We start from the raw sequence: 27,554 nt of genomic DNA, 5'->3' as shown, positions 1-27,554 counted from the left end.
CCCCAGTGTTCAAGACTCCATCTGCACCATGTGACGGTGTTTGTTGCTGCGTTTATATGAAAGCGTCTCTGCTGCTGTGTCGGACTAACGTTCCTGCTCGACCGCCCACTATCAACAGAGCAATGAACATAGCGCGTCTCTTCCTTCTCTGGGTGGAGTCTTAACAAATGACGATTAAAGTTCAAGGTCGTCTCGTCGATAGTTCTTCTACATATGGAACACATAGCGGTGCATTTTTTCCCACTGCACGAGAAGTCGATAAGCAAAGTGGACAATCCTAGCGGCGTCTCTCCAGGCATTTTAGCACCATTAACGTTAGCTTGTTCCTGAACATGACGTATGAGCAGGTGAATGTGCATTCTCTTGCACTAAATTAGTATCAAAATTAATGTAGAAGGCGGCACGGTGGTGTAGTGGTTAGTGCCGTCGCCTCACAGCAAGAAGGTCTGGGTTTGAGCCCCGTGGCCGGCGAGAGCCTTTCTGTGTGGAGTTTGCATGTTCTCCCCGTGTCCGCGTGGGTTTCCTCCGGGTGCTCCGGTTTCCCCCACAGCCCAAAGACATGCAGGTTAGGTTAACTGGTGACTCTAAATTGACCGTAGGTGTGAATGTGAGTGTGAATGGTTGTCTGTGTCTATGTGTCAGCCCTGTGATGACCTGGCGACTTGTCCAGGGTGTACCCCGCCTTTCGCCCGTAGTCAGCTGGGATAGGCTCCAGCTTGCCTGCGACCCTGTAGAACAGGATAAAGCGGCTAGAGATAATGAGATGAGATTTCCCCGTAGAATTACATGGTCTAGCTCTTTTTGCGGTTGCTGGTCGTAGTGTTCTCGCTCTCAATACTGGACCATTTTCAAATCATTTTTGTTGCTAGCCTTTATTTGGACCCAAAGAGATGGGACAATAAAAGGCCAGGTTTATTTAAAAAACACACGCCAGAGCTTTCCTTTAAAAACTGCAACTTCACGCCAAGCTCTGAGCCTAACTCCACCCTCTGCATAATTTTTGGAAAAATAATTTTTAAAAAAGTGGGTTAGGGGCCGCTCAGTGAGTCTCAGTTAGCATGTATTTTGAAAATTTCACTCTCACTCAACTGCGGGGGCGGGGACAGGGACAGATGGACCGCCCACCTCTGATTAGAGGATGTGAATGTCTTTTTTTTTTTTTTTTAAATAAAAATTTCACCATGTAGAGAAGTACCAAACAAACAAACAGTCGACTCCACATCAGCATCGGCCTTGCAAGGATCGGGATGATTTTTAACCAGTAGGTGGCGTTTTGAGCCATTTTAAACTCCCAACATGCTTTTTATAAAAATGGTAATATTTTTCAATATCAACACTAGCATTGATGAAATGCATCACAGTACAGTCAAAGTCATCTAGCTTACAGCTCAAAAACACGTTTACATGTGCGTCACCTCTTTAATATTAGGGAGTTCAAAACGCCTGCGCAGATCGTTCCAGATTCACGCGTCGATTTGCTCGTCTGCCACTTTATCAGCGACTGAAAATTCACTCTTGCGGTGTGTTTGAATGATCTTGCATGTTTGACACACTGTTCAACCGTTTCTTTAAAAAAAAAAAAAAAAGGCAGAATTACGAACTGAAAATTCCTTGTCGCAATATATTTTTATTCAACACATCAGCCCGTACATGTGTGTATGCACGAGCGAGCATGTGTGTGCGTGCGCACACAAATAAATAGAATAACATCTGTATCATTGAATCATGGAATATCAACTCCACATACTGGTGTTTAGCGTCTCAGGTAAAGTTCAGCTCCATCATCATCATCCACCATTTTTCATTTAGAGTCGTTTTAATTACGTCTTAAAACAGTGTAATATTAGGTGCAATATGGAGTTTCATGTAGGAAAGAGTAATGCTAAGCAGGAAGTGGAGAGGGTCGGACAGCCGAGCTGCCTCTCTCTCTCACACACACACAGTCATTTCATACATACCTGTACACACACAAATACAAAGCATCCGTTAATTACAGCAGAGCACCAATGATTTCAAGCGGAGGCCCTGACCGGACCTTCAAACACCTCGGCTGTGAAATTTTGGTTAACGGGTTCTTTCCGAATCCATGTGGTTTTGTTAGAGCAGGTAGAAAACTAAAACATGCAGGGGTGTCAATCACTAAAAAAAGGCAACATGTTTAATAACATATGATTGTGTTCTTAAAAAAAGAAAAGTTAATATCGTGATCGAAATACTGCAAACGTGCTTTCAGGAACGTCTGCAAACCTTTTATCAAGCAACAAGAAAGCAGAACGATGTGAGAATTTGAATTCGTGGATGGGCGTGTCTCAGAACATCAACAACATTTCGTTAATTGTTATTAAAATTAATAGTGTTTGTTTCTATGTGTTTTAATTTACGCAATAAATCAAACCATAGTCCATATAGGTGAGCTTATGGTGGCTGTCTGAATTTAATGACTCCCCCTGGAGGAGAAATGTAAAATTCCATGACGATTAAAAAAAAAAAAAAAAAAAAAAAAGATAAATAATACTAATATAGGTTTTCGGTTTAAGGTCAAGCCTAAACAAAATCGGTGAAGTCGTCGACTGTGGAAACGAGCCGCTTCCTCTGGCCGGAGTCTGTACTGGGGGCGGAGCCAGAAGGCTGGTGGGTGGGTTTGTTCTGCATGGGGGTGTGGCTCTGAGTGAGCGAGATTCCAGGGGTGGGCCGGGACTGGATCTCTTCTTGGGCCTGAAATCAAAGGAAAAAGTTTTTTTCCTTAAATAATTTCCTTAAATAAATCAGAAAAAAAAAAGTATCAAATCATCCGAGTCATTGTACCCGAATTCTGATCCTCTTGATGTGTCGGAGTCGAGCGAGCCATTTTGAAGCGTAGGCCTCAGACGGATTTGCTCGGTACTGGTGCACCAGTGACGCCATCTTCAGGCCGGAAGGAAACAATAATTTAAAATCAAATCGATGGTTGCGTTGACGGTTTTGTCATTTTACAATATTCGAAAAAAAAAAAAAAACATAACAGCTATGCACTAGCTAGCTAAACTGTTTCTTTTAGTCATTAGCTAGCTTATGCTTGGCATCTCTGCTTCCCAGTTGCCTAGCAACAGTGTTCTCAGCAAACAACGAACAACTGGATTAACCAGGCTAGCATGAAAAGGTTAAATAAGTAGCGAGAGATATTTTAGTAAATAAACAACACACAAATAACAAAACGTATCCCAAAGTGTGCAATGAAGAGCCCGAGCACCTCCAGTAGAGCAAATCTGGCATGAATCTAACAAACTGCCTCGGAGGAGAACCTCAAAATGTAACACGTCAAAACTCACTTCCTGTCGAGTACGGCTAACACAATACACATTACAGTTTTGTTCGTCTTGTGGCTCCCCACACACTTACGAAATTTGACATGGATACGTGAAACTATATACCGGGCAAAAGTCTCAATGGCATGTGGGGGCGCTATGGAGTCCCCCAGACACACCCAGGGCCAAACCTCTATCCCTGAGTAGTGGTGGCCAGTACCAACTTTCATGAGTTTTTGCCCATGGGCACCACCTCAGAAATGGCCAAGTCTTAAAGAAAAAGAATAAAAATAATACAACCCCGATTCCAAAAAAGTTGGGACAAAGTACAAATTGTAAATAAAAACGGAATGCAATGATGTGGAAGTTTCAAAATTCCATATTTTATTCAGAATAGAACATAGATGATGTATCATTTAAAGAGAAAAATTAGGTGATTTTAAATTTCATGACAACACCACATCTCAAAAAAGTTGGGACAAGGCCATGTTTCCCACTGTGAGACATCCCCTTTTCTCTTTACAACAGTCTGTAAACGTCTGGGGACTGAGGAGACAAGTTGCTCAAGTTTAGGGATAGGAACGTTAACCCATTCTTATCTAATGTAGGATTCTAGTTGCTCAACTGTCTTAGGTCTTTTTTGTTGTATCTTCCGTTTTATGATGCGCCAAATGTTTTCTATGGGTGAAAGATCTGGACTGCAGGCTGGCCAGTTCAGTACCCGGACCCTTCTTCTACGCAGCCATGATGCTGTAATTGATGCAGTATGTGGTTTGGCATTGTCATGTTGGAAAATGCAAGGTCTTCCCTGAAAGAGACGTCGTCTGGATGGGAGCATATGTTGCTCTAGAACCTGGACATACCTTTCAGCATTGATGGTGTCTTTCCAGATGTGTAAGCTGCCCATGCCACATGCACTAATGCAACCCCATACCATCAGAGATGCAGGCTTCTGAACTGAGCGCTGATAACAACTTGGGTCGTCCTTCTCCTCTTTAGTCCGAATGACACGGCGTCCCTGATTTCCATAAAGAACTTCACATTTTGATTCGTCTGACCACAGAACAGTTTTCCACTTTGCCACAGTCCATTTTAAATGAGCCTTGGCCCAGAGAAGACGTCTGCGCTTCTGGATCATGTTTAGATACGGCTTCTTCTTTGAACTATAGAGTTTTAGCTGGCAACGGCGGATGGCACGGTGAATTGTGTTCACAGATAATGTTCTCTGGAAATATTCCTGAGCCCATTTTGTGATTTCCAATACAGAAGCATGCCTGTATGTGATGCAGTGCCGTCTAAGGGCCCGAAGATCACGGGCACCCGGTATGGTTTTCCGGCCTTGACCCTTACGCACAGAGATTCTTCCAGATTCTCTGAATCTTTTGATGATGATATGCACTGTAGATGATGATATGTTCAAACTCTTTGCAATTTTACACTGTCGAACTCCTTTCTGATATTGCTCCACTATTTGTCGGCGCAGAATTAGGGGGATTGGTGATCCTCTTCCCATCTTTACTTCTGAGAGCCGCTGCCACTCCAAGATGCTCTTTTTATACCCAGTCATGTTAATGACCTATTGCCAATTGACCTAATGAGTTGCAATTTGGTCCTCCAGCTGTTCCTTTTTTGTACCTTTAACTTTTCCAGCCTCTTATTGCCCCTGTCCCAACTTTTTTGAGATGTGTTGCTGTCATGAAATTTCAAAATGTCTCACTTTCGACATTTGATATGTTGTCTGTGTTCTATTGTGAATACAATATCAGTTTTTGAGATTTGTAAATTATTGCGTTCCGTTTTTATTTACAATTTGTACTTTGTCCCAACTTTTTTGGAATCGGGGTTGTATAAGAAGTGCTCGGGCCCTAATTAAAGTCAACTAGAGATTGATATCAGCCATCTTCATGAGGACCAACCGCAAATTAGGAGAAAGTGCACTTATTAGGGTACCGTTCCAGACACACCCTAAATTCCAAATCTGAACCCCTGCCCCACTGAGACTTCTAGGAAATATTACGCACGTTAGTGCAGGAATGAAGGATGAACTCACGTTCGCGTGCAGAGCCATCTGTCTCACCAGCAGAGGAAGGTTCTGATCCGAGACGATCTTCGCTACCGTGGTGTCGACCAAACCTTCGAGGTCTGATGGGTAAGGAGGAGAAGCGGATACATTGAAAAAGTGACACAGACGCACAGATGATTGAACACGTATTAGAACTAAAAAACAGACATGTGCTTTGCCTAGTGGACACTGGAACAGTTTTTTTTTTTTTGGGGGTACCGCACATTCATTCAAAGATAAATTACCCTCCACTAAAAGCCAAGCGTATACCTCGGAATAATGGACGAACTCCAGACTAAAGGAGCTTGTACTTTTCTTTCACAGAATAAAATCTGGTTTTGTTTGATGTATAATTGACAGCCTGCAAATGGTCCTCAGCTTTTCATTCTCCCTAAAAGCCTCCGAGTGGCGTTTTAGACGTACGTGCGTGTGTGCGGAAATGTACTCACCTCGCCGACACTGCAGCGTGACCAGATTACTCTCGTAGTCCAGCGGCTTTATGACCACTTCGACAAAGTTAAACTGGCCCTGGTGGGGGAGGGGAATAGAAAAAGCGTCAGATATCCATCTGAACACTTCATGAGTTCAAGAATCTGGTTACGACGATTGAACGACGTCTCCGGTTTCTCCTCTTTGGTAGAAAAGTTTTTACAGACCTCACTTTCAATGCCGCTTCTGAGACAAACAAAAATCTACCCATGAGCTTGGCAAGATTGTGAAAGATTGGATGGTTGATGTTAAATCAACAGCACTGTCGAGTTCTGGATTCTGATTGGCCCGAAGGTCATTGATCAAGTTTCTTTAACAGAAGCCCGGACAGCTGACGACACATTCATTGAACATTTAAGGAAGGAGTCTCCAATGTCAGCGCTTTGTAACAGGAAGGTCTCCGATCCGGAAAAGTCTTCACTAAAGAGGAAGTCGTGTTTTGCATTTTCGAGCTAAAATATAACTCAAAGATTTTTTTTTTTAAAGAATAAAATAAATAAAAACGTACCGCTGTTGGAAAGTAATCAAGTCAGCGTGTAAGAATCAGGAAGTGTGTACGACAGTCACCTTAATAGTACCGAGTTTGTATTCCTCGCCCGAGTCGTTATAAACCACCACCACGAAGTCGTTCCCGATGTGGCGTTTCTTGTTGCAGCAGCTCTTATCGCTCTCTCTGTTGGGCATCAACGTGGCGATGTGGAAAATCGCTGAAAGACAGACAAAGCCACACACACTGCGCATTATGGGAAATTTCCCAAATTCAGATCATCACAAACCCTCACACACGCTCTTTTCCCACACTCCTTCTCCTCCTGTTTTGTTATCTAAACTCTCACAGCTTGATTTTTCTACTACCGCTTTGACATGGATGGAATCATATCTAGACTCTAGAAAGCAGTGCACAAGAATTAATGGCACATGCTCCACTCTGTCCAATAGCACAACTGGAGTGCCACAGGGATCAATTTTAGGACCAATTTTATTTAGCTTATATATTAATGATTTACCTTTGGTTTGCCCAGATGTTCAAATGCAAATGTATGCAGATGATACAGTTATTTTTGTTCATGCCAAAACCAGAGAACAAGCTGCACTAAAACTTACCTCAGCCTTAAACAAGGTATCAGATTGGCTGACACACAACTGTCTTACTCTCAATGTGGGCAAGACAGTGACTATGTACTTTTCCATCAAGAGGTGTGATGTAAGCCAGCAACCTGACATCTTTGTTAAGGGAGAGGCCATAAAAACTGTTGATAACTTCAAGTATCTGGGTGTTATCATTGATTCTAATTTGTCTTTTAAAACGCATATCAAGAAGATATCCAAATGTGTTAGAGTTAGTTTAGTAAATTTTAGGCATATCAGACACCAGTTGCCACTGTCTGCTGCAAAATTGTTCCTACACTCAATGATCTTTTCACATGTCATACTGTTGTACAAGTTGGTCACAGGCAGGTGTGACCACCATAAAACCATTAGCCTCTCTTTACAAAATGGCTTTAAAGATTTTGGACAAAAAGCCAAGATATTACCATCATTGTGCTATTATATCAAAATACAATATGCTGTCCTTTGAGAGTTTTATTTGTTTTGCTAATATGTGTTTATTGTATAAACTTTTCCATGATCTTGCACCATCACCTCTTAGGCAGTGTATATCACTGTGCAGAGACAATTTAAGAGAGTTTCAAGGTCCTCTGTGAGAGGTGATTGCTATGTGGGTTATAGGAAAACTTCCTTTGGTCAATCAGCTTTTTCTGTTAGTGCAGCTGAAAAATGGAATGCAATTCCAGTTCACATTAGAAACAGTGCAAGCTTTAGCCAGTTTAAATTATCATTAAAGGTATGGCTTAAGGCTAATCAAATATGTGATCATTAATCAGTGTGCTGTTTTATAGTAAGTATTGTGAAATGGTATGTGTATTGTTTTATATGACGATGTCTATTGTTGTATGTGTGTTGTTTTTATGTGATGATGTGATAGTATATGTTTTTTATATGTTTTAGTATGATGCATGTTTTAGAATGCTGTTGCTATTTTAGTGTGTACTTCATATTGGCAACAGTAAGTCATGTGTGCATGTTTGTGTTTTTATAGCTCCCTGCCCAGGGACCACAGACGCAAATTAGCTTTCTAGCTAACTCTGGTACTAGCGATGTCTTGTACATGGTCCCTGTCAAATAAGCTAATAAACTAAACTAAACTTCCAACCTTGCATGATGTCATCGTGCCAGCAGTAGGTGAACTCGCCGTCGTCGGCGTAGCGCCCGTGATCCAGTCCTCCCAGAAAGATCTGGTCTGGATCGCAGTCCTTTAGGTGGATGAGCTTCCCAAGACCAGTCAGGAAGCGCGCGTAACGGTTTGACCCGTACTCGTTCGACAGGATCGCCACCTCGTTATTCGCCTACGGTGGGGGGGAAGAAAGCCCAAGCCCACATTATAGACATTTGGTTTATTTCCGTTGTTCTTGTAACGGACTCTATCGCATCTGGATTACATTCAAAGACAAATCATTAGTAGTAATGGAATACTTTCATTTTGCCTTCTAAGAGGTGCTACAATAAAATAATTGTTGTGTCTTATGGATGGATCTATTAGGAGTTTTACGGTAGCCGTGCTAATCCAGAAATTACGTTAGTCACATTTGGCTCGCCGCAAATGCAATACTGAATATTCCACAGCTGTGCTAGAATGAATTAGCATCATGCTGAGGTGTATGATCTCACCTGTCCAGGCCCCACAAACACCACTCCTATCTTATGAGTGTCGTACGGCGGCATCTGATCCAACACTTTAACCGCTCGATCAATCAGCTGTCGGTGGAGAAGAAGCTCTCGTTAACCTCTCACACATGCAGCTGATTCGAAAACAGTTCTCTGCATCGTTTGTTTATATTTACTGAAAAGAAAAAAAAAACAGATGGGTGCAATGTGACGCTGAAATGAGCTCACCTCCGATTTGGGTAGGAGGAGGGGCTTGTTGGCCTCGTTGCCAAAAAAGGGTGAATGGTAGAGCTGGAGGAACACAAAGCTGAAGAGACCGACAAGAAATAGGAGGAGCTTAGAGGTAACTCACATCATCATCAACACCAGGACTACAGACTCAATTCAATATCGTACGACGACGTGTACAAATACTTCCTCTTCCTGTGTCCAACTTGAATGATGGAAGCAACAAGAAAATCCCAGCCTCCATTCCTAAGAGAACTGGGTGGCGTAGTCATGTGCGTGTTTGTACCTGCCCACAATATTTTCCAAACGACTTGTTCGGTTTAATTTCCCATAACGTAAACAAAAAAATCACAAAAATTCACTCTTACCAGGGATCCCAGCAGTAACTGGAAAAAATAGAGGAATGTAAGAAACTATCAGCATGGGTCAAGGGGGCTGCAAGCCCTTTGTGGGGTGCAGGGGCAGTGACCCTGCTGGGGGTACAGGGGGCCAAGCCCCCTGAAGCTGTTGAGATTTTAACATTTAAAGATGCTATAGAACACATTTTTTACATAGATTTAACATAGAAAAGCAACAGAATTTAACAATAATGTGCATCTATTTGATGCTATATTTTGTAATCTATGACATAAGTGGCAAAAAAAATTTTTTATAAAAATTAGACGAAAATGTAGCTTTGAAGAATATACTTGCCTAAATATTCCACTGATTGTTATATTATAACAATAGTATCCATAGTTCATCTCATTTGTTTATTTTTTTGTTTCGAGTTAATGTCAATACTAGTCTAATATAAGCCACATTCATTTTTCAAAAATCATGAATATGAGCAGAAATCAATGATTCAGTAATATTAGATATATACATATGTACAGCAAATATTGGAGATATCTGATTTAAACCTCTCTCTTTTTGAAAGGTTTCACTGCAGAGGAGTTTAATGCTCTTTTCTGGGGTGCATTCTGTGATCTTTCCTCTGCTTTGGTTTCTCTGATCTTTCCTTCTGCTTTTTCTCATGTTCCTGCAGTGCTCTTTTGGATCGTTTCTTGGCTACCCTGTTCGCATGAGCTTTTGTTTCAAGTTCTGTATTCACCACATTCATTAATCTCTTCTTGGATTCAACTTCCTCTCTGGCTAAGCGTAACTACACTTTCCACGACATATAGAGATCTTGCAGTCATGTGACCGGAAAGTACACAGCCGCCATCTTGTCGGTAAAAAACACCGCTGAATACTGCTGCACTCGTGTACAGAATGGATAAATTTCAACCGACGGACTACACGGCTCATTTTTCTAATGAACAGATAACTAGATATATGTCTAAAATAAATGATCTACAGATTAGTGACCCTTATGGCTTTCCGGACGTAGTTTTCACGACTGTGTCAGTGGATACTGAACTGCCAGAGGTGGAATACCCAGACGTGTATAATTACCTCATTAACTTTCCCTCGCTGTTCAGTGGTGAAGCACTGCGTGCTTATAAATCTCTGGACAGTTATCTTTACAGAAATTCAGGATTTGTCAGCGACTCAGATGTGGCATCTTGTAAACAAGAAAATAATCCTCATTGGACGGGTAAGTCACTTAAGTATTGAGTACTAGCACTGACCAGCCGAATATAGAATAGAATCAGGGCTTTGAACCGGTTCAAGGAACGAAAACGAAAACCGGGAACTTTTTCTATTTCACATGGAACAGAAACGAAACCAGAAACTTTATTTTTTATGTTCCGGAACAGAAACGCTTATTAAAAATAATGGTAACTGGTTAATACCGGTTTTTATTTCGTTCCTCAAAGTTTCTGTAGCCTACAAATAAAAGTCATTCTTCTCCTGCGCAAGTTTCTATGACCCGCTGGGGTTCACTTCCTGTGTGACGTTCGCTGACTGAATGGAGAGCGCGGGAGGGTGGACTACTATCACGTCTCCATTACTGAGTGTCTGAGCAAAGAAGAGCCTGAACGATGCAACCTCCCTATTGGCTGTTTGTAAAAATGTATCAGTTGTTGCCCTTCCCACGGGAATCATCGCGGGCTCGAGAGACGAGACCTGACGAGTTAGTTCGTTGGTAGCAGAACAAAATGTCTGGACACAAATCGGGTTTTCAGAAAAGGAAAGAAAATAAACGGAGGGTCGAAAATACAAAAAAGGAGGCAGAAAATGCAAAACGAGTTTTAAGGTAGGACAAATGGTTACTTTTCTGAGGCAGCCCGCCGTGGCTGCAGGCTTTCAGTTGGTGTCATTGAATGGTTACTTTTCTGAGGCAGCCCGCCGTGGCTGCCTGCAGGCTTATTTATTATAGCCCATTTAGTTAAAATAGTTGATATAAAATGTTTATAGTTATGTGATGGTTGTCCTGATTTAGACTGGGTTTTTTTTTGGGGGGGGGGGGGGGGTGTTGCGCGATGTTGCACCCGGGTCCAGATTAGGGCAGAACCGGCCCTGGCTACATTTCAGGGGTAGTTTGTTTTATGTATGTATGTACTTGCATAGATGTGTATTTGGTCTTCCAATATGGCGCCTAACAAAATCTCGCGGCGCAGTGACGTCATGCGGTAGCCCTCTATAGGGCCTGACTAGCCTTTGGTAACACACTAAACGAATTATCTTTCATTTTTGGCACTTTTTCTGTTTGTGTAGATGGGAAGACATACTGAGAATCCAAATCGCCAACATTTGAAATAATAATTGTTTTGAATTATTTCTTGTCTTATTTAATGAAGGTTGTAATAGAATTAGCCTACATTTGACTTAAGCTGGATGAGACAGAGACATAATTTTATAGCCATTTGTTAAACAGCTGACAGGGAACGTAATTAACCGTTCCGGGAACGAAATTTTTTTGTTCTAACCGGTTCGGGAACGTCTATTTAATGGTGGAACCCAAAACCGGAAACGTTAAAATTCCGTTTCTGTTCGGAACGAACCAATAGGAAGAAAATTCTGGTTCAAAGCCCTGAATAGAATAAGGTAATTCCAGCTGTAATTCCAAATTGTCCATCTTGTTTACCATGGATCTGGCGTTGGAGAGGTAGAGGCTTGGCAGTGGAGGTTTGAGTGGCTGTTTTCTGAGCTTAGTCAACAGGCCGGCTCTGCAGCCTCGCTTTTGCTTCCTCTCCCGACGCCGCCTCCTTCGTTTTGCTTCCGATAACAATCCACGGAGACCCCGCTGGTCTCGCTATCTCGTCCGGAATGTTGTGCATGCGATGGAAATCGCTACAAACCGTCATTTTCTGCTGGAAACCAATGTCCAGTAAGTCCATACGGTTGTAGTGGATATTGAAGTCCGGTACAGACGAACAACACGCAAAAATACACACAAAAAACATAAACGTGCACAGGTAGGGAGAGCTTGTAGCTGCAGCCGTTGTAGTAGAATTGTATATAGTAGGGTTTTCCAGAAGAAAAGGTAGAAGTAGAACCAGAAGTAGAAGGCAGAAATATGGCGTTTGACCGACAAGATGGCGTCTGTCACAATCTGGATCGGCTGTGACGTCACATGCAAGTGCTCCATTGAATTAAAGTTCAACGCATTAGAAACAAAAGCACGAACGGAGTTAAAACACGTTTTCTAGCAAATGGGTGCAGCCATATTTTTTTCTCGTTCTATCGTGTACAGTCTCACGGTATTTACATCAATTTAACTTCCGAGTGTTTTGAGAACAACGAGAACAAACGAAGCCGACGAAAAGATCGCTAAACAAGCAAACCAAATCAGAACGTATTCTGCTGGTCATTTTACTTAAACAAACATATTTTTAACGGATATACAAGAGATTTAAAAAAAAAAAAACCACACTTTGGCTAGAAAAATAGCGGAATTCCGCTAAATAGCGGACGTCTGGGATCCATGTCTTACGCTCTACGAACACGTAAAACCCATCTCACAGCAGACGTTTCTTTGTTACCACCACCAATGTTCTTGGTGCGGTGTGTGTTTGTCTGGCTAGAAGTAGGACTGCACAAAACCTACCGACCCGATTTCCATGAACGTCAGTGGAAGTGTGTAGCATGGGCCAAAGAACAACCCGTTAAATTTTGGACCGGATCCGAGTCACAGCGCGGATCCACGAGTTTAGTTTCTCTTTCACCAACACCGCGAGATGTGCTATACAGTCTTGATGGACGTCTGCGTTCAGCAATGCCATATGTCTTGAAATCCAGTAGATGGCAGTAAAGTTCAATAGTGGGAAGTAAAAACATAGCCAATGTAGAAATACGATGACTCCAATCACACTCCACATTCATGGGTACCAGTAATCTTCTGGGGTACACATGTAGGCAAAGGTGTGGAAGGGGGGAAACTGAACAAACATTTACGTATTTGACACATCCATTTTAAAAATGGCATATCAAAATTTTCCACTGAAGGCCTTGGAAATCAGATGGCACTTTGAGATATCGCCTTCAACCTGGATTGATTTACCAAAAGTATTGGACACGATTGCTCCTCTATTATCACTACCGTGCTGGCTTTTTAGTAAGCAAGTTAATTAGCACCAAGTTAGTGCCAGTCCATAAAGGATCCAGTCATTGTTCTGACTGATTAGCTCAACCATTATTAGCAGAAAGGATGCCTAGTTTTAAGACCGTAATAAATTCTGTAGTTGCTTTAAAACAGAGCCAAGTAGAGGACAAGAACCCTGAGGCAACAATTTTAGTAGCACAGAATCTTTTTTTGCGATGTTGTATCGACACTAGGAAGCCATGGCTTAATGGTTAGAGAAGCAGCTTTGGGACCAAAAGGTCTCTCGTTTGATTCCCTGGACCAGCAGGAATGGCTGAAGTGCCCTTGAGCAAGGCACCAAACCCCAACTGCTCCCCACGTTGTTCTGGGTTTGCTGTACGTCGCTCTGGATAAGAGCTTCTGCTAAATGCCTGCAATGTAACGTAATGTAACGTAACGTAATTATTACCCTTCCTGGCTTTAATCTGAGATCAGAAGCAGTAACTTTTCAGAGCAAAACCTGCTTTGCTGAGTTTCTTTCAGGTCAAGTAGATTAAAACTAACCTTCATCTAACATCTCGCCAACGTTCAGCTGGAAACCATTCAGAACATCATTTAGAGGAAAGTGGTTTTACTTTGAAGATGGCGTACGTCAGAAGCTGTGATCGGTACACAGCAGTCGTGAAACAGACAGCCTCTCCGCGAGATCACTGCTGTGGGCTGTTATTGAGCGAGACAACAAATATACACACAAAGCAAAGTCTTATTTCAAGTGTCAGCACAGCGCTGATGCAGGATCTACCTTGTGGATTAGAGATCACGCCTCTGCTCTGATGTACGTTAAGAACGAATCTGAAAACGAGTCGGCTGAAATATAAATGAGTTATTGTGCTCTATTCATGAAAGTAATGCTGATGGATGGGGTAATTCAAGGAAATCTGTTTAGCAGGAAAAAGGCTTTGTGATATTAGAGGAAATGGTAGAATGGTGTGTTAACGCTGGTAATAAGGACAAAATGAAGCTTTCAGGCTCCAACATTTGCATCTTTATGATACTTTAAATTAGTTAAATCAAATTTGCTGAATATTATCGTTAAAACAAAACCACATCATTAACCAAAGCTGCTTGGGGTCTTAACAATTCTAAAGTATTTACAAATCGGAGACTGGAAACCAGGCCTCCTTTTAAAGACCATTGGAACTGAAAAGAACCCAGCAGGGGCCGTCAAATTAATTTTCCGCCAAATTCAGACACGATTACTGTGAGAACAGTAAAAGGGACTGGATCATCAGTTAACAGCAACATCATGAAAGAAGCAGTGCTCGAATTTCCATCGTTCCTTTGTGCGAGTGGCTCGGGAGACGCAACGTAGTCATCATGCTGGGTGAAAAATAAACAACGACATGGTGACTTGATGAAGATACAAGGACTAAGTACCTCCAGCAAGTGAAGCGGCAGCTTATTTTGCTTTCATTTTTGGAAACATTTCTTTAGTCCAGGCATGTTTTGGAGAAACTAAACGCTGAGGCCATGAAATAAAATACCAAAAACCATACATACAACTAGAACACATGTTAAATGAAAAAGAAAAAAAACCCCATAGTTCTCATTTTCTGGTGTCAAAGATTCTTTGCTTTGAAAGCATGAACACTTAGTGGTCAAAATTTTTGCATACACAGATTGCAACATCGATAGCCGCCTGGATTTGATTTCACAACCAATAACACTCTCCAGGTGCGTCTTACCTTGGACTCAATCCGGAACTCTTCTCAGCATTAGACACGCCTCCTCGGTTGTGGTAGGAGTCTCGATCAGACTTCCTCTCTCTCCGTGATGAGGGAGCAGAAACGGAGATGGTGTGTCCGCGAGGTCTATGTCCACTAGGTGACACAGAGCCTGGCTGGGTGCTCGAGAACTCCAGCTTCATCTTGGAGGCAGATGATGATGTGGATACACTGGCGCCCAAGCTCTGAGGTCCTGCTGATCCAACACCTTCTCCATCTCCTAAGGGTTCTCTCTCAGCTGAACCCTGAGCTGGTGTGCTCTTTCCTTCAATTGGAGTCCTAGCCCTAGGCAGATCTGCTCCGGCCGCAGAACCCGTGGCTCTGGCAAAGGCCTCAGGCAGGGTCTGGAGCTCTGGGGAGGAGCTGGATTTGTTCAAAGTCTGCGAGTGAGAGAAAGGCAAGTCCGAGTCTGGAGCTCCAGGAGTGGAGAAGGCCAAAGGGGGCTGGTCGATTGGGATACCTCCCTCGCTCACCTCCTCGAGGGTTGACTTGTCGTCATCCTGACTGGAGGTGGAGGACGACTGCAGAAAAACGGCGAGGAATGAGAAAGGCCTCACTACCATCAGCTGAAGCAGAGTCTGGTTTGAATTTAGACTAACTCAGTGCCTGGTTTACAAGAAAAACTTTTGAATCTTTCTAAATAAATTACTGTTTAATGGTTGCAGGAGGCGTTCGGAGTTACTTCTGTGGTACTTTGGCTAAACAAAGACCACCCACTTGACAACTCTGGTATCCTCCATCAAGATGTTTTATGAATTAAAGTTCAGAGGAGAGTAATTGTTCTGAATTTGGATCAGGTTGACAGAAATGAGACATGGTTTTGTATTTGTTAATTTCTATTGGTCAACAGCTACCAAGAAGATGCAAGCTTGCAAATGCCATTTCTGAAGCATGTAAAGCCATCCACTGCTTCTACTCAAACTGTAACTCACGGCATGGTGGGTAAACACAGCTGGAGGTCAGAACTAACTCGGGATTTGAACTTGCAGCCTCCTGATTACTGAACAAACGCATTGACTGGTGCACCATTCAGGAACCTTTTAGCAATACCAAGTTTTGAAGCAGTGAACTTTCAGAAGATGAAGAAAGCTTAGTTTCATCAAGGTTCAACCTGGCTACAGTGGATACACTGGCTACTACGGTTCATAGACATGAAGTCAAGACCAGTAGAAGTTGGCACTTTATTCAATGGTGTTGGAGCTCAGAGATTCTCTGGGAAGTTTGCAGTAAATATCAACAACAATAGAAAACGTGGTTTGTTTGAAATACTACGCCGGTTGTCATAGAGACAAGGAACAAAGTGTTCAGCTCATGCCTGATCTTCCTCTGCTGACTTGTCTGATTGAAAGACACACTGGTATAGATCATCAAAGTGAAGTCACCCCTAATCCTGGAAATTTCAAGATGTTTAGATGTTGATTCAGAGCAAATCAACAGTTTTGAGGTTACAGCCTGGCTATTAAACACACTGCTTCCAAACAATATGATGAATTTCAGTGTCTAACAACGGGGACCAGCTGGTCCCCCTGTTAAGAGGGCTGGTAGATCTCTTACAATCTCCTGAATCACTGAGAGAGCTGATTTGCCTGGAGAGTTTTTATACAAAAGAAAAACAAACAAGATAGTATTTCGGTAGTTACTCCACCCACTTGCTTTCTAGATCCCGCCCACCGCTTGATCACTCACCCTGCTGAGCATGGGGTTGGAAGGCTTGAACATATCAGCACTCATGAAAATGGGTTCCGAAGACGTGGCCTCCAAATCCATCTGCAGCGACTCGGGGTCCGAATCTGGTGCCTTACCCCGCCCACCTTCCTCCAACACTACCACTGAGTCTGTGAAGGAGGGTGGAGTCAAAACCAAAAAGAAAAGAAAAGAAAGGTGGGCTTAACATAAAAGACTCATCTTTTCTTCATCTTTAAGACCAAGCCAAAGAAAGACAGAAATATCAAATAAAAAGACACCCGAACAGACACTGGTGCTACACACGAACAAGCGTTATCAGTTTCCTCAACAGAACACACAAGTTCTTCTATCTAGATTATGATAGTTCTAGTGACACAAACTGGGAATTAGACAAGATTAGACAACCTTTTTTAATCAAAGAAAGAAAGAAAAAAAGATTGCACACATACACCAGGCCATAGATGAGGAACAAGAGGTTTGAGACCAATTTCTTTTCCAAGACATGCCTTTAAAACATTCAACATATATATGTGCAGTGTCCATATATATATATATATATATATATATATATATATATATATATATATATATTTTTTACTCCATTCAATGCTACAAGCAGCAGACTTCAAGACCAGACCTTGATTATTTTTGTCTGATATTTAGCATAATGAATATGAAATATAGCCAGGAGAGCTGTGTACCTTAAAGGCTTGAAAACCTTTCTCCAAAATGCTGCTGTCTGAAGAATATTTTACATTTACACCATAGAAGCAGCTTTAATTGGCCACACGTGAGGGTATGAATATGGTTCATTTTAACAAGGTCTGAGCTTGAGCATTGGTTTTCAAGTCACGTTCTCTAACAACTGTGAAGAAATGTTGGTTAAAAAGAGATGGTGAGGAAATCAGGATCCAATCCCGTCAATGTTTCTCAATACAAGTTCTTGTTTGGTTCTTTCTACACGCACAAACCCATCTTCCAGTTTCAGTTCTGAGGAACGCAAGAATTGGAAACTGGGATTTGGCTTGGCTTGACTTGGCCTGTCTCGTCTCATCTCATTTCATCTCGAACTGAATTGACCTGACTGCTGGAAGCGACGCAAATATGCCATCTGTTTGGGATTGCGTGATTTTTTTTTTCTTTTAAGGTACTGTGCCCAAGCGCAGAGCAGTAGTGCTACGAGTTCTGAGGATTTGGATGGACGACCAATATTTACATAAATACCTAGCAATTTCTACACACATGGGTCATTCTAGAATTCGGGGTACATTTTGCGTCTCTGAGATAAACCTTTTGTTATTTTCCACAAAAGAAATCTTTATTGAATCAGTTTTGAACAATAATGCAAACTATGACAAACTTCCACCAATAGCGATGCTTGATGCACATTTTAGACCCAATTTATCCATAAAACATCAACTAAAATGACTCCCACCCCCTCACATTATTGGCTGTCTTTGACTCCTGATTCATCCATTCAACTCCAATAAACAGGAAGTGATTCAGTCTAAACAAACAATCTGTTTTTGGGGGGCTTATTCTATTCACGGTTATAAAAAAAAAAAAAAATCAACTGCATCAACAGTCTATTTTCTGTATCATGTGAAATTTCAGTCACAAAAAAACGTATATTTTTTAATCTGTCCCAGTGTTCTTGTCAACTCTTATAAAACTACATAAAATCCACAAAGACTTAATAATATGCATGACACCTGCACCAAGTGATGTCACTTCCTCTGGCGGGAAACTTCAGAAAGGCAGTGAGGTGTGTTATGTTCGGTTTCTTTTCTCATTAATATGAACAAAATATTGAGGATTTTACACCAACAGAAAGAGTAATTATTTGACAAATCTGTAATCGTGATATTGAAGAAGTGACTCTCACTTATTTTTAAAAAAAAAAGATTAAAATCCATAAAATTCTGTTTTTATACATGCCGTGTGGTAGCGAGTCTGAGGTCAGCATGTGGAGTTAAGACACAAACTGGTGGAAAATGTCAACTCTGTTAATGGACTGCGCAGTTCAATGATAAGAGTCGACACTTGAAATGTACCCGCGATTATAGAATGAGCCAAACACACACTTGCTAACAGATCATTCATATTATTTCTGACCAACAGATGAGGTTTATGAGAGCGTTTCAGCCCAACACACCCCTTATCCAGCTTTTTTTTTTTTTTTTGCTTATGTGCAGTAGAGGTCTGCGCGGGACAGAATTTTCAGTCCCGCTCCCGCCTGCTCCCGCAAAGAATTATGATTTTCAGTCCCGCTCCCGCCATATTTTGTCCCACTCCCGCCCGCAAATCCCACATGATGCAGACGTTCGCGTTATTTCTCACGAAAGTTCTTGTCATTGTTCATGTCATCAACAACAGCTCTTCTAAATTTGAGTGCCCCATCATCTACATGACGTGACACAGTTGTTGGATGGGGCAGAATATCTCGCACATCGAATTTGCCTATTCTGGCTGCCGTGTCAACTAAGTGTTGGGCTAACTGAACTAATCCCCGACCAGCGATGCTGTCATACGGGCGGAGGTCTGCAGCAACAAAATCAACGCATTTCTCCACGGTCTTTGCCTTCAACGCATCTGTCACTTTTGCGTTGTTCCCTCTGAACTCCAACAATTGTTGTCCTTTTAAGACAGTACATACATGGCGATTCAGGCCTGATGTATCTGATTTATGGCCGTTGTAGGTCAGAACCTTTTGGCACTTATCACAACAAGCAAAGGGCAGCTGATTTCCCTCTGCGTCGTACATGAGTGAGAACGACTTCCAAATGTCTGATTTCAGGACTCTTGACTTTTTAACGGTAAATGTACCTCTTTTTAAAGCAGCACTTACTTCTGAAGCACTGTGAGCTTCACTAGAGGAGCTCTGCTCTTCTGCCATGATCAGAGATCTCAAACACGGAAGAGCGGAAAGGAATCGGAAACGTACGCGAGATTAGACCACATCCGCAAATTTAGGCATCTTAAAATGTTTTTATTAATGCCAAATAAAATATCCAGCACAAATTATATATGATAGACATAAATTAATAATTTATAAATTTTATTTTAAACACGTTTTTAGTTAGCGGGACTGCAGCCTATCACCTCTCCCGCCCGCTCCCGCATTGTGCACTCCCCCTCCCGCCCGCGCCCGCAATGAGCTTTCAAAATTTGTCCCACGCCGCACTGCTTTGCGTCGGGTCCTGCGGGACTCCCGCGGGAGTGCAGGGCTCTAATGTGCAGTATAAAACTAAACCAAATCTAGCAAACAAACCAAAAAAAAAAGCATCAATATCGCAATTAAGCAGACTCGACAGATTTTAAAAGGGGGGGGGGGGTGTCAGGCCTTCACCTGGTACGAAAAACAAACAATGCCAAAAAGGCACAACATGAATTCTTCAGTTTACATCTCTAAAGTTTCTTTGTCGAACCCTATAGCAGGGATATTCCCTTTGAGAGTGTATTTAACAGTTGTTCCACGAAATCGAGTCATACATGAGCTGATAGGTGACGACGCGTGTAGCATGTAGTTGGCTATAATCCATGTACGACGAGATTGAGTGGAATAACACTTTTATTCTATCCACATTCACTGGATTTTGAAAAAGAGCATTTTTTGCAAATCTGATAAATAAAAGCTTTATACAAAATGTCCGACAAAATAATTTCTGCTTAGAATGTAAACAAACCTGTGAAATGACAGGAGCAATTTGTGAAAAATGTGATAATTCTTTTTTTTTTTTTAAAGATACGTTCTTACCATCAAATACCTTCATTCCATATTTATTGCCTTATTTTGGGGGGCTTTGTTTTTGAGTAGAGTTTTTATTTCATCCTCGGTTGGGTCACCAACACGCGCCGCCATTTTGTTGTTCTCTACTCACAGTATATGAGCTGATATCTTCATAGCAGAGTAGCCAATCGGAGCGCGCGATTATTCACCCAGTGAATGTGGATAGAATCATAACGGTTATGCAATATGGCTCGTGAAGCTGAGCAGTAAAGCACGAAATTTCTTACGAGAGACGTTTCTGTGGACAAGAACATTCTTCTCATGAACGCCGAGTCCATTCTGATATTGAGAAACAGCCTCTGTGAAGTTGGCACTCAGTATAATAAGAAATGTGAATAAGAAGTATTTCAATTCGTTTATGCATTGTTCGGACATGGAAAATAAATATTTGCGCAGAAACGGTTTGAGAAATTAACCGTTAAATATTTTAATGACCAGCATCCCATTAACGCCCAAACGACCCCAAACGAACGTCCGATTCATTTCATCTGTTCACGCAAAATAAACTTGCTTCATTATTTCTTAAGTGATTTTTATTTTGCGTTGTAAGGTTTTATTCCTTTGTAAGGATAAATAATTGTAAGTATTTATTCTTGACCAAGAAGGCAGTAATTTATTTTGTGACAAAATTGTAAGGATTTATTCTTAATATTGTTCTGTTTTACTATTTCAGCTAGAAGGCATTGAATTCTTCTGTCTCCTGTGTAACTTGACCAAGTTACTGTGTGACCTTCAGTCTAAGCTAGACACATTGCTCGAGACGTAATATTGATATCTTTTGGAACATTCTATCAGAATATATTGCCCTGTGCTATCTCTGACCTAAGGTTGTGCGTAAATGTTGATATCTGTTAGAACATCTGCTAATATGAAATGTATACAGGATATATTTTCACTCTCACACATACATATTGATGGAATTAAGATGTGTTTTGCTCAAAAAAAAAAAAAACCTAACAATTTGGTGGCCCGTACGGGGATACTTCCAATCAGGTAAGGGGTCTCTTAATTGATTAGTTGGGGGGGACTTCCGCCTGGTTGGTAGTATCAGAAAAACCCAGTTATCTATTTATAAGATTTTTTTTTTTGGTTATCCTCGTACCTGGTTTACGGGAAGACTGTTTATCCTCGTGAATGAGCTGTCACGGGAAGAGCGCGCTTTATGAGTTAAACCCATAATAATTAATCTCGAGACTGATTCCTTCGTGCCACCATGGGGGGACTTGCGAATAAAGACTGCGAACTAAGGATTGTGGGGTTCCTTTCTTTTTTCTGCGACTCACCCCCAGACGTCTGGGTGACACGAGGGGACTGATCTCGAGATGGTGAGGGCCAGAGATGGAAAAAAACCTAACATGCGTGAACAAACGAATCGAAATACTTTTAACAACGTTCTCATCACATGAAGTGCCAATTTCATGGAGGTAGGTCGATTACCCTGATTACATTTTCAGCCCTACTGGTTAGTTGGACACTGATTCCGATTGTTGGATTGTTTTACCTGTAACAATGCTCTCTCATTAAGTAGTGTTAATAGCAAAAAGATCTAACACACTCATAATGAAGTTACAGGTAAGATTATACCTGCCCAGGATATACTCCTACGTAACCTGCCTGGCTGATTGGAGGAGCAGACAAAGCAGAGAGAGCCCACTGCAGCGACACATCCAACAAGAACAAGTCAATGTTAACCAAAAAAAAAAGGGGAAAAAAAAAAAAAAAAGCATCAAACCTCAAACCCCACCAGATGCTGTGTGCAGAAACTGGGATGAAAAGGCAGTTTTAAAAAAAGGACACAAGACAAGGTAAAGACACTGACAGCGAGAAAACAGACAGCTGACAGACGAGGTGAAGTGACCTTATATACTGGCCTACAATTTTCACCGTGGAAAATGTAAAGAGCACGCACACCACACACACGAACATTTTCCTGATGAAACCTTCAGCACCTGAAAAAATGTCAGTGTTAAACCTTGGGGTTTTTTTTTTCCCCTCCTGAAAAAGTCTCTGTACATTCAGTTCTTTAAAAGGATCATGAAATGGCGTCAACATTTAAAGATCTGAATCGCAGTCAGGCTTCAGACGTACCGGTACACCGCTCGACATGCTGCAGATCTCCTCGGTGTGAGAGCTCAGCACCAGCCACGTTCATATTATTAACCTGCTTCATGCTTGTCATGTTTTATTTACATGCAGCCTTCGTGTTTGAGTTTAAAACACTATAATACAACTGAAATTTAAGAAAAATATTCTTATTTTGCCACTTTAAATCACAATTTTTACCTTATTTAATACTTTATTTTTTAACCTCCTAGGGCTTAGCGGTCACATGCGTGGACAGCACTTTTTAGAAATTCGGAACAAGAATCCACATATGTGGACATACTTTTTCTCTAAAAGTACATCTTATCAAAAGATGATGCTTAGTTTTTATTCTAATCAGGTTCTAATAAGCCCAAATAGCAAAGAGAAAAAAAATGCATGTAAAAAAACAGCTTGGGCCTTAGGAAGTTAAGGTTTAGTGAGCTTCCGACTTTTAGTAGAAAGAATCTTTATTCAGAACACCTATATAAGGATTGTTTTACAATCAGGGTACGCCAGCTAAAATCACATTTAACACTTATTATCTTCAATATCAAAAGGCTTGACTAAATAAACTTGGTTGTTTATTGTCGCCCTGTGATCGCTCTATTTACCATGGAAAAAAAAAATTTGGTGATAACGTTATTTTTGGTGAATGTATGGCAATATGTGTCATATTTAGCAAAATTACTCGTGTCATTTAGAAAAAGTGCTTTTTTGACCACAGGTAGCTCCAAAAGGGATGCACTTAAATCATTCTTTATACCATAAAACAAATATTTGGTTCCATATCATTGGAAACATAGTTAAGTTTTAATGTTGAATGCCAGTAAGTTTTCAGACTATTTTGATCAAATTAGTTTGTAATTGTGTCAAAAAAAAGTCCTCTCCGAGACAGCTAATTTTTCAATATAAAATAACATATCTAAAATGATTATTTTCATCCTAAAATGTGGTCAAGATATTGGGACATAAATATTAGAGACAACTAACACAAAGCTTACAGCCTTATATTTAAAAGCACTATGGAAGTAGCGGATTCTGAATTGTCAAAAAAAAAAAAAGTCCTCTCCGAGAATCACTTCATTTGTTTCTCCCAGCCCTGCTTAAAGCTACACTTCATCTTGTTATAATACAAACTATTACACATGCCTATCTGTTCTTTAACTTGTCCTTCACTTAAAAACTGGTATAAGAACCAGTTTGAGTCAATTTGAATTTTGGACCCCTGTGACACAAACTTTGTCCCCTGATTGTAAAACAACCCATCATACAGTATGATTTTCAGTAGGGCTCTGGAAAAATTGAAAAAAAAAAAATGTATATACATAAAAATAAAATACATAATCATTAACAAGAGCACTCTGAGAACACAATATCCCCCGCTGGCAACTTGGCCATAACTCTGGTAAAATAAGACCGAATTGAATGAAATTTCCATCTGCATATTACTGACATAACAAAGAATCCTGTCAAAAATGGTGAAATTCCTCCAAAAACCGTGAGAGGAGTTGATTTCAGAAGGCGAGTACCCTTCCTGGGACGAACAGACATCGCCACGACATAATCCCCCTTCGGGCCTTTCGGCCAGCGGGGGATAAAAACTGTGAGGGAAGTTGATTTCAGAAAGCAAGCACACCTTGATGAAATTGCCAAAGTACAAGTTTGTTAATAATCAAGGGCGTAACTCTGGGAAAATTTGCCCAAATTAAATGAAATTTCAATCTGCGTATAACTGTCATATAACAAAGCCTTCTGCCAAGTTTGGTGAAATTCCTCCACAAATTGTGAGAGGAGTTGATTTCAGAAGAACGTACACCCTCATGAAATTGTCAAAGTACAAGTTATTTTATCAAAAGGTCAAAACTCTGGGAAAATTTTCACAAACGAAATTTAAATCGCAATCTGCGTATTACCGTCATATAACAAGGCCTTCTGCCAAGCTCCGAGAAATTAGTCCAAAAATTATGAGAGGAGTTGATGTCAGAAGGCAAAAAACACCTTCATGAAATTGTCAAAGTACAAGATTGTTAATCAGGGCTGGAACTCGGGGAAAACGCGACCGAATTAAACAAAACTATGTGTATTACCAACATATAAAAAAAAGCCTTTTACGAAGTTTGGTGAAATTCCTCCAAAAACAGAGAGGAGCTGATTTCAGAAAGAAAACACACTCATGAAATTGTCAAAGTATAATTTAAATAAATCAAGGGCTGGAACTCTGGTAAAATGCGACTGAATTGAACAAAATTACAATGTGTGTATTACCGACATATAACAAAGAATCCTGCCAAGTTTTGTGAAATTCCTCCAAAAATTCTGAAAGGAGTTGATTTCAGAATGTGAGTAGTTAAAAAAAAAATAATAATAATAATAATTATATATATATATATATATATATATATATATATATATATATATATATATATATTTTTTTTTTTTTTAAATAATTAAATAACACACCCCCACACACAAAGCCTAATTATTTACTATGAAGGAACTTTCTACCGCTCTTAAATTTCTTAAGAGTTGACAATGATGTCAACCGGTAAAGAGTTCCAGCTGTGTAGACACGAGATTTGGGATCTGAACAGACCCCAGTCCATGTTGGATTGAACAATTTTCAGCATATTTTTATTGTGCGTATTGTACTTGTGGAAACCTGTGCCTTTAGAGAAACTTGCTGTATCTTCAGCTACTTTGTTCTACACGCAGACACAGTGATGGAGTTCTCTTCGTTGAGAGAGGTCCAACCACTTCAGTTCTTTCCATCTTTACCTTTTAAAAATTATAAATTTATGGTTTTTTCCCCCCTATTGTTAAAACCTTACGAGGTTTGCATTTTACAATTTTGAGTTTCTTGTCGATGGTTTAGTGAAGCTCCCACTTCTATTACCTTTACTCCATATTTTAGCAACGTTGTAAGTTGATTATTTTACAATCCTGCAAGTTAATTCAATTCTTCAAGGTTTTTGATTATTTTAAAAGCTTTGACTTCAAACTTTGTGAGTTTCTCAAAGAGTTTCTTATTTTAAGGTTTAGTGAATTTCCCACAAATTTCAGGGGTTTTATTTAGGTAAGTTAATTTACAAATTTATATAATTCGTAAGTTAAATTTATAAATAAAAGATTAATTTTGGCAGTTGATTTGACTAATTTTTGTGTTTCATGTTTTGCAACACTGCTTCTCACTGGGCTCCGTCTTTCAAGGCTTTATTATAAGGGTTTAATTTTTCCTCAAACTACAAATCAATAAAGGTCTGTTTTATCTAAAAACGTAGGTATCTGCTTAATTTTTGCTAGAAAATAATTTACATTAATCAGTTTTAGACATATTACTTGCAATAAATTTAATATTCAATTCATTTTTTAAAAATGTTTTTGTATGCTTTTTTCTTCTTTAAATGTTAAAAACCCTGGTGGTGAGAAAGAGAAGTGTGTATGTGGTGCACCCTCACCCGTGTTGGAGCGCTGGATGAGGGTGGGTTTGTTATGACGCTGGGGGGCATCAGAAGGGGCAGAGGAGGCTGAAGGAGTGTCAGTCTGGGGTTCTCTTACCCCATCCATAGCCATGAGCACACTGGAAAGCTCCTGCAGGGGCATATTTCCCAGCTCCGACGAGAACGGACTTGGCGGGTTCTCCAGACACATCAGCCAGCTGGTGTTTCCTGCGCGTGCACACACACACACACACACACATGATAGACACCAAGTCTCTGGCATCAAACTGAAGTGATCAACTGTTCAGTGATTGAAACCTGAGTGTAACTGGTTGAGTGTTGTTAGCAGTTGCTGCCTTTAGGTTATCTGAAGAACAATCACCGCCATCTTAATGGTGATCTGTAGGATATCCATGCAGGGCCACCTTCAGCAGCAGTGGGTGAATAAGGTTCTAACCAGATAGCATCCAAACATCCCAAAACGCTTGATTCCCAAGATCTGTGCCCTTACCCAAGAAAAATGCTTGAGTAAACATGCTTTCAACACAGGCATTGAGACTGTGTCTGAGTCCCAAACTCTAATTCCAAGGCTGTTCCATAACTGTGGGGTTTTGTAAGAGAAAGCTCTGTGCCCTGCTGTCTCTTGCCTATACAGCTAGGGTTACAGAGAAGGACTAGTTCTGTGGTAATCGCAAGAGTTTGTCTCCCATCTGTATTGCAGCGTGCCTTGCCAGACGGCAGCAGGTACCATTTTTATGATGGCCTTTGGTATGACCTGACCACAAGTAGAACTCGCGATCTCCCAATCAAGAGGCAGACATGCTAACCACTAGGCCAACTTGTGGTAACATAAGGATCAATAATAGCACTAATGCAACAACAGATTAAACCCATACATTACTGAAGCCAAAGAAAGCAGACACACTTTCATGAAATTCATTCCCATCAAATCTTGGATTCTGTAACAGAGACTAAGATTGTTGGCACGCCCACGTCTAAGACGCACTATTTCGAATAATGAATGCATTGTCGACAGGGGCAGGGGCCAATATGGACGCGAGCATTTTATACCCTATTTGGAACGTTTTGTGGTGTATTACTTGACTTCATGGTCTCAATATCGAAAATCTTGCACAAATACGCAACTTCCAACATAATTATCTGGATATTCAACAGATTTCAGCATCGGATGAATTTGTTTTGACCGCTGCCATATTGAATATACATCGGACCCGTTCGTGTATTTACGCCGCCCCATTTGTAGCGTCCCAAGCGAGTAAAACCTGATCCAAGTCTTTCGCTAGGTGGCATCTTACGGTCTATGTATGAATATTCGAAAGAGACAAGAAAACATGGATAAGAAAAAAAAAAAGAAAAAAATACATCTATTTTGTCATTCTTCGGCAGAAAGAGAGTACATTCACCTGAAAAACTGATACCCCTGATACCCAAGGTAATTAGTCATACTAGATTTACAACAACAACAACAACTACTGCAACATCAACTACTACAACAGCAACCATTACCACTG

At 40.8% G+C, this 27,554-nt stretch overlaps 1 protein-coding gene across 2 annotated transcripts in view; it reads right to left on the bottom strand.

Moving 5' to 3' along the window:
• Nucleotides 1-1,607: 1,607 nt before the first annotated feature.
• The window catches only part of tsc2 (TSC complex subunit 2), a 94,980-nt gene continuing 69,033 nt past the window's right edge, over nt 1,608-27,554 (bottom strand). For both annotated transcript variants that reach the window (XM_060899134.1, XM_060899135.1), the window contains 11 exons: nt 26,041-26,250; nt 16,711-16,859; nt 14,986-15,545; nt 8,791-8,869; nt 8,566-8,652; nt 8,051-8,243; nt 6,403-6,542; nt 5,796-5,874; nt 5,335-5,426; nt 2,806-2,904; nt 1,608-2,715 (listed from right to left, as the gene is read on the bottom strand). In XM_060899134.1, coding sequence (XP_060755117.1) covers nt 2,545-2,715; nt 2,806-2,904; nt 5,335-5,426; nt 5,796-5,874; nt 6,403-6,542; nt 8,051-8,243; nt 8,566-8,652; nt 8,791-8,869; nt 14,986-15,545; nt 16,711-16,859; nt 26,041-26,250 — 1,859 coding nt within the window. In that variant the 3' untranslated portion in view covers nt 1,608-2,544. The remainder of the gene's footprint in view (nt 2,716-2,805; nt 2,905-5,334; nt 5,427-5,795; nt 5,875-6,402; nt 6,543-8,050; nt 8,244-8,565; nt 8,653-8,790; nt 8,870-14,985; nt 15,546-16,710; nt 16,860-26,040; nt 26,251-27,554) is intronic.

The sequence above is a fragment of the Neoarius graeffei genome, chromosome 18 (genome assembly GCF_027579695.1).
Source record: "Neoarius graeffei isolate fNeoGra1 chromosome 18, fNeoGra1.pri, whole genome shotgun sequence".
Classification (NCBI taxonomy): Eukaryota; Metazoa; Chordata; class Actinopteri; order Siluriformes; family Ariidae; genus Neoarius; species Neoarius graeffei.
This window is presented reverse-complemented; position numbering and strand designations above follow the sequence as displayed.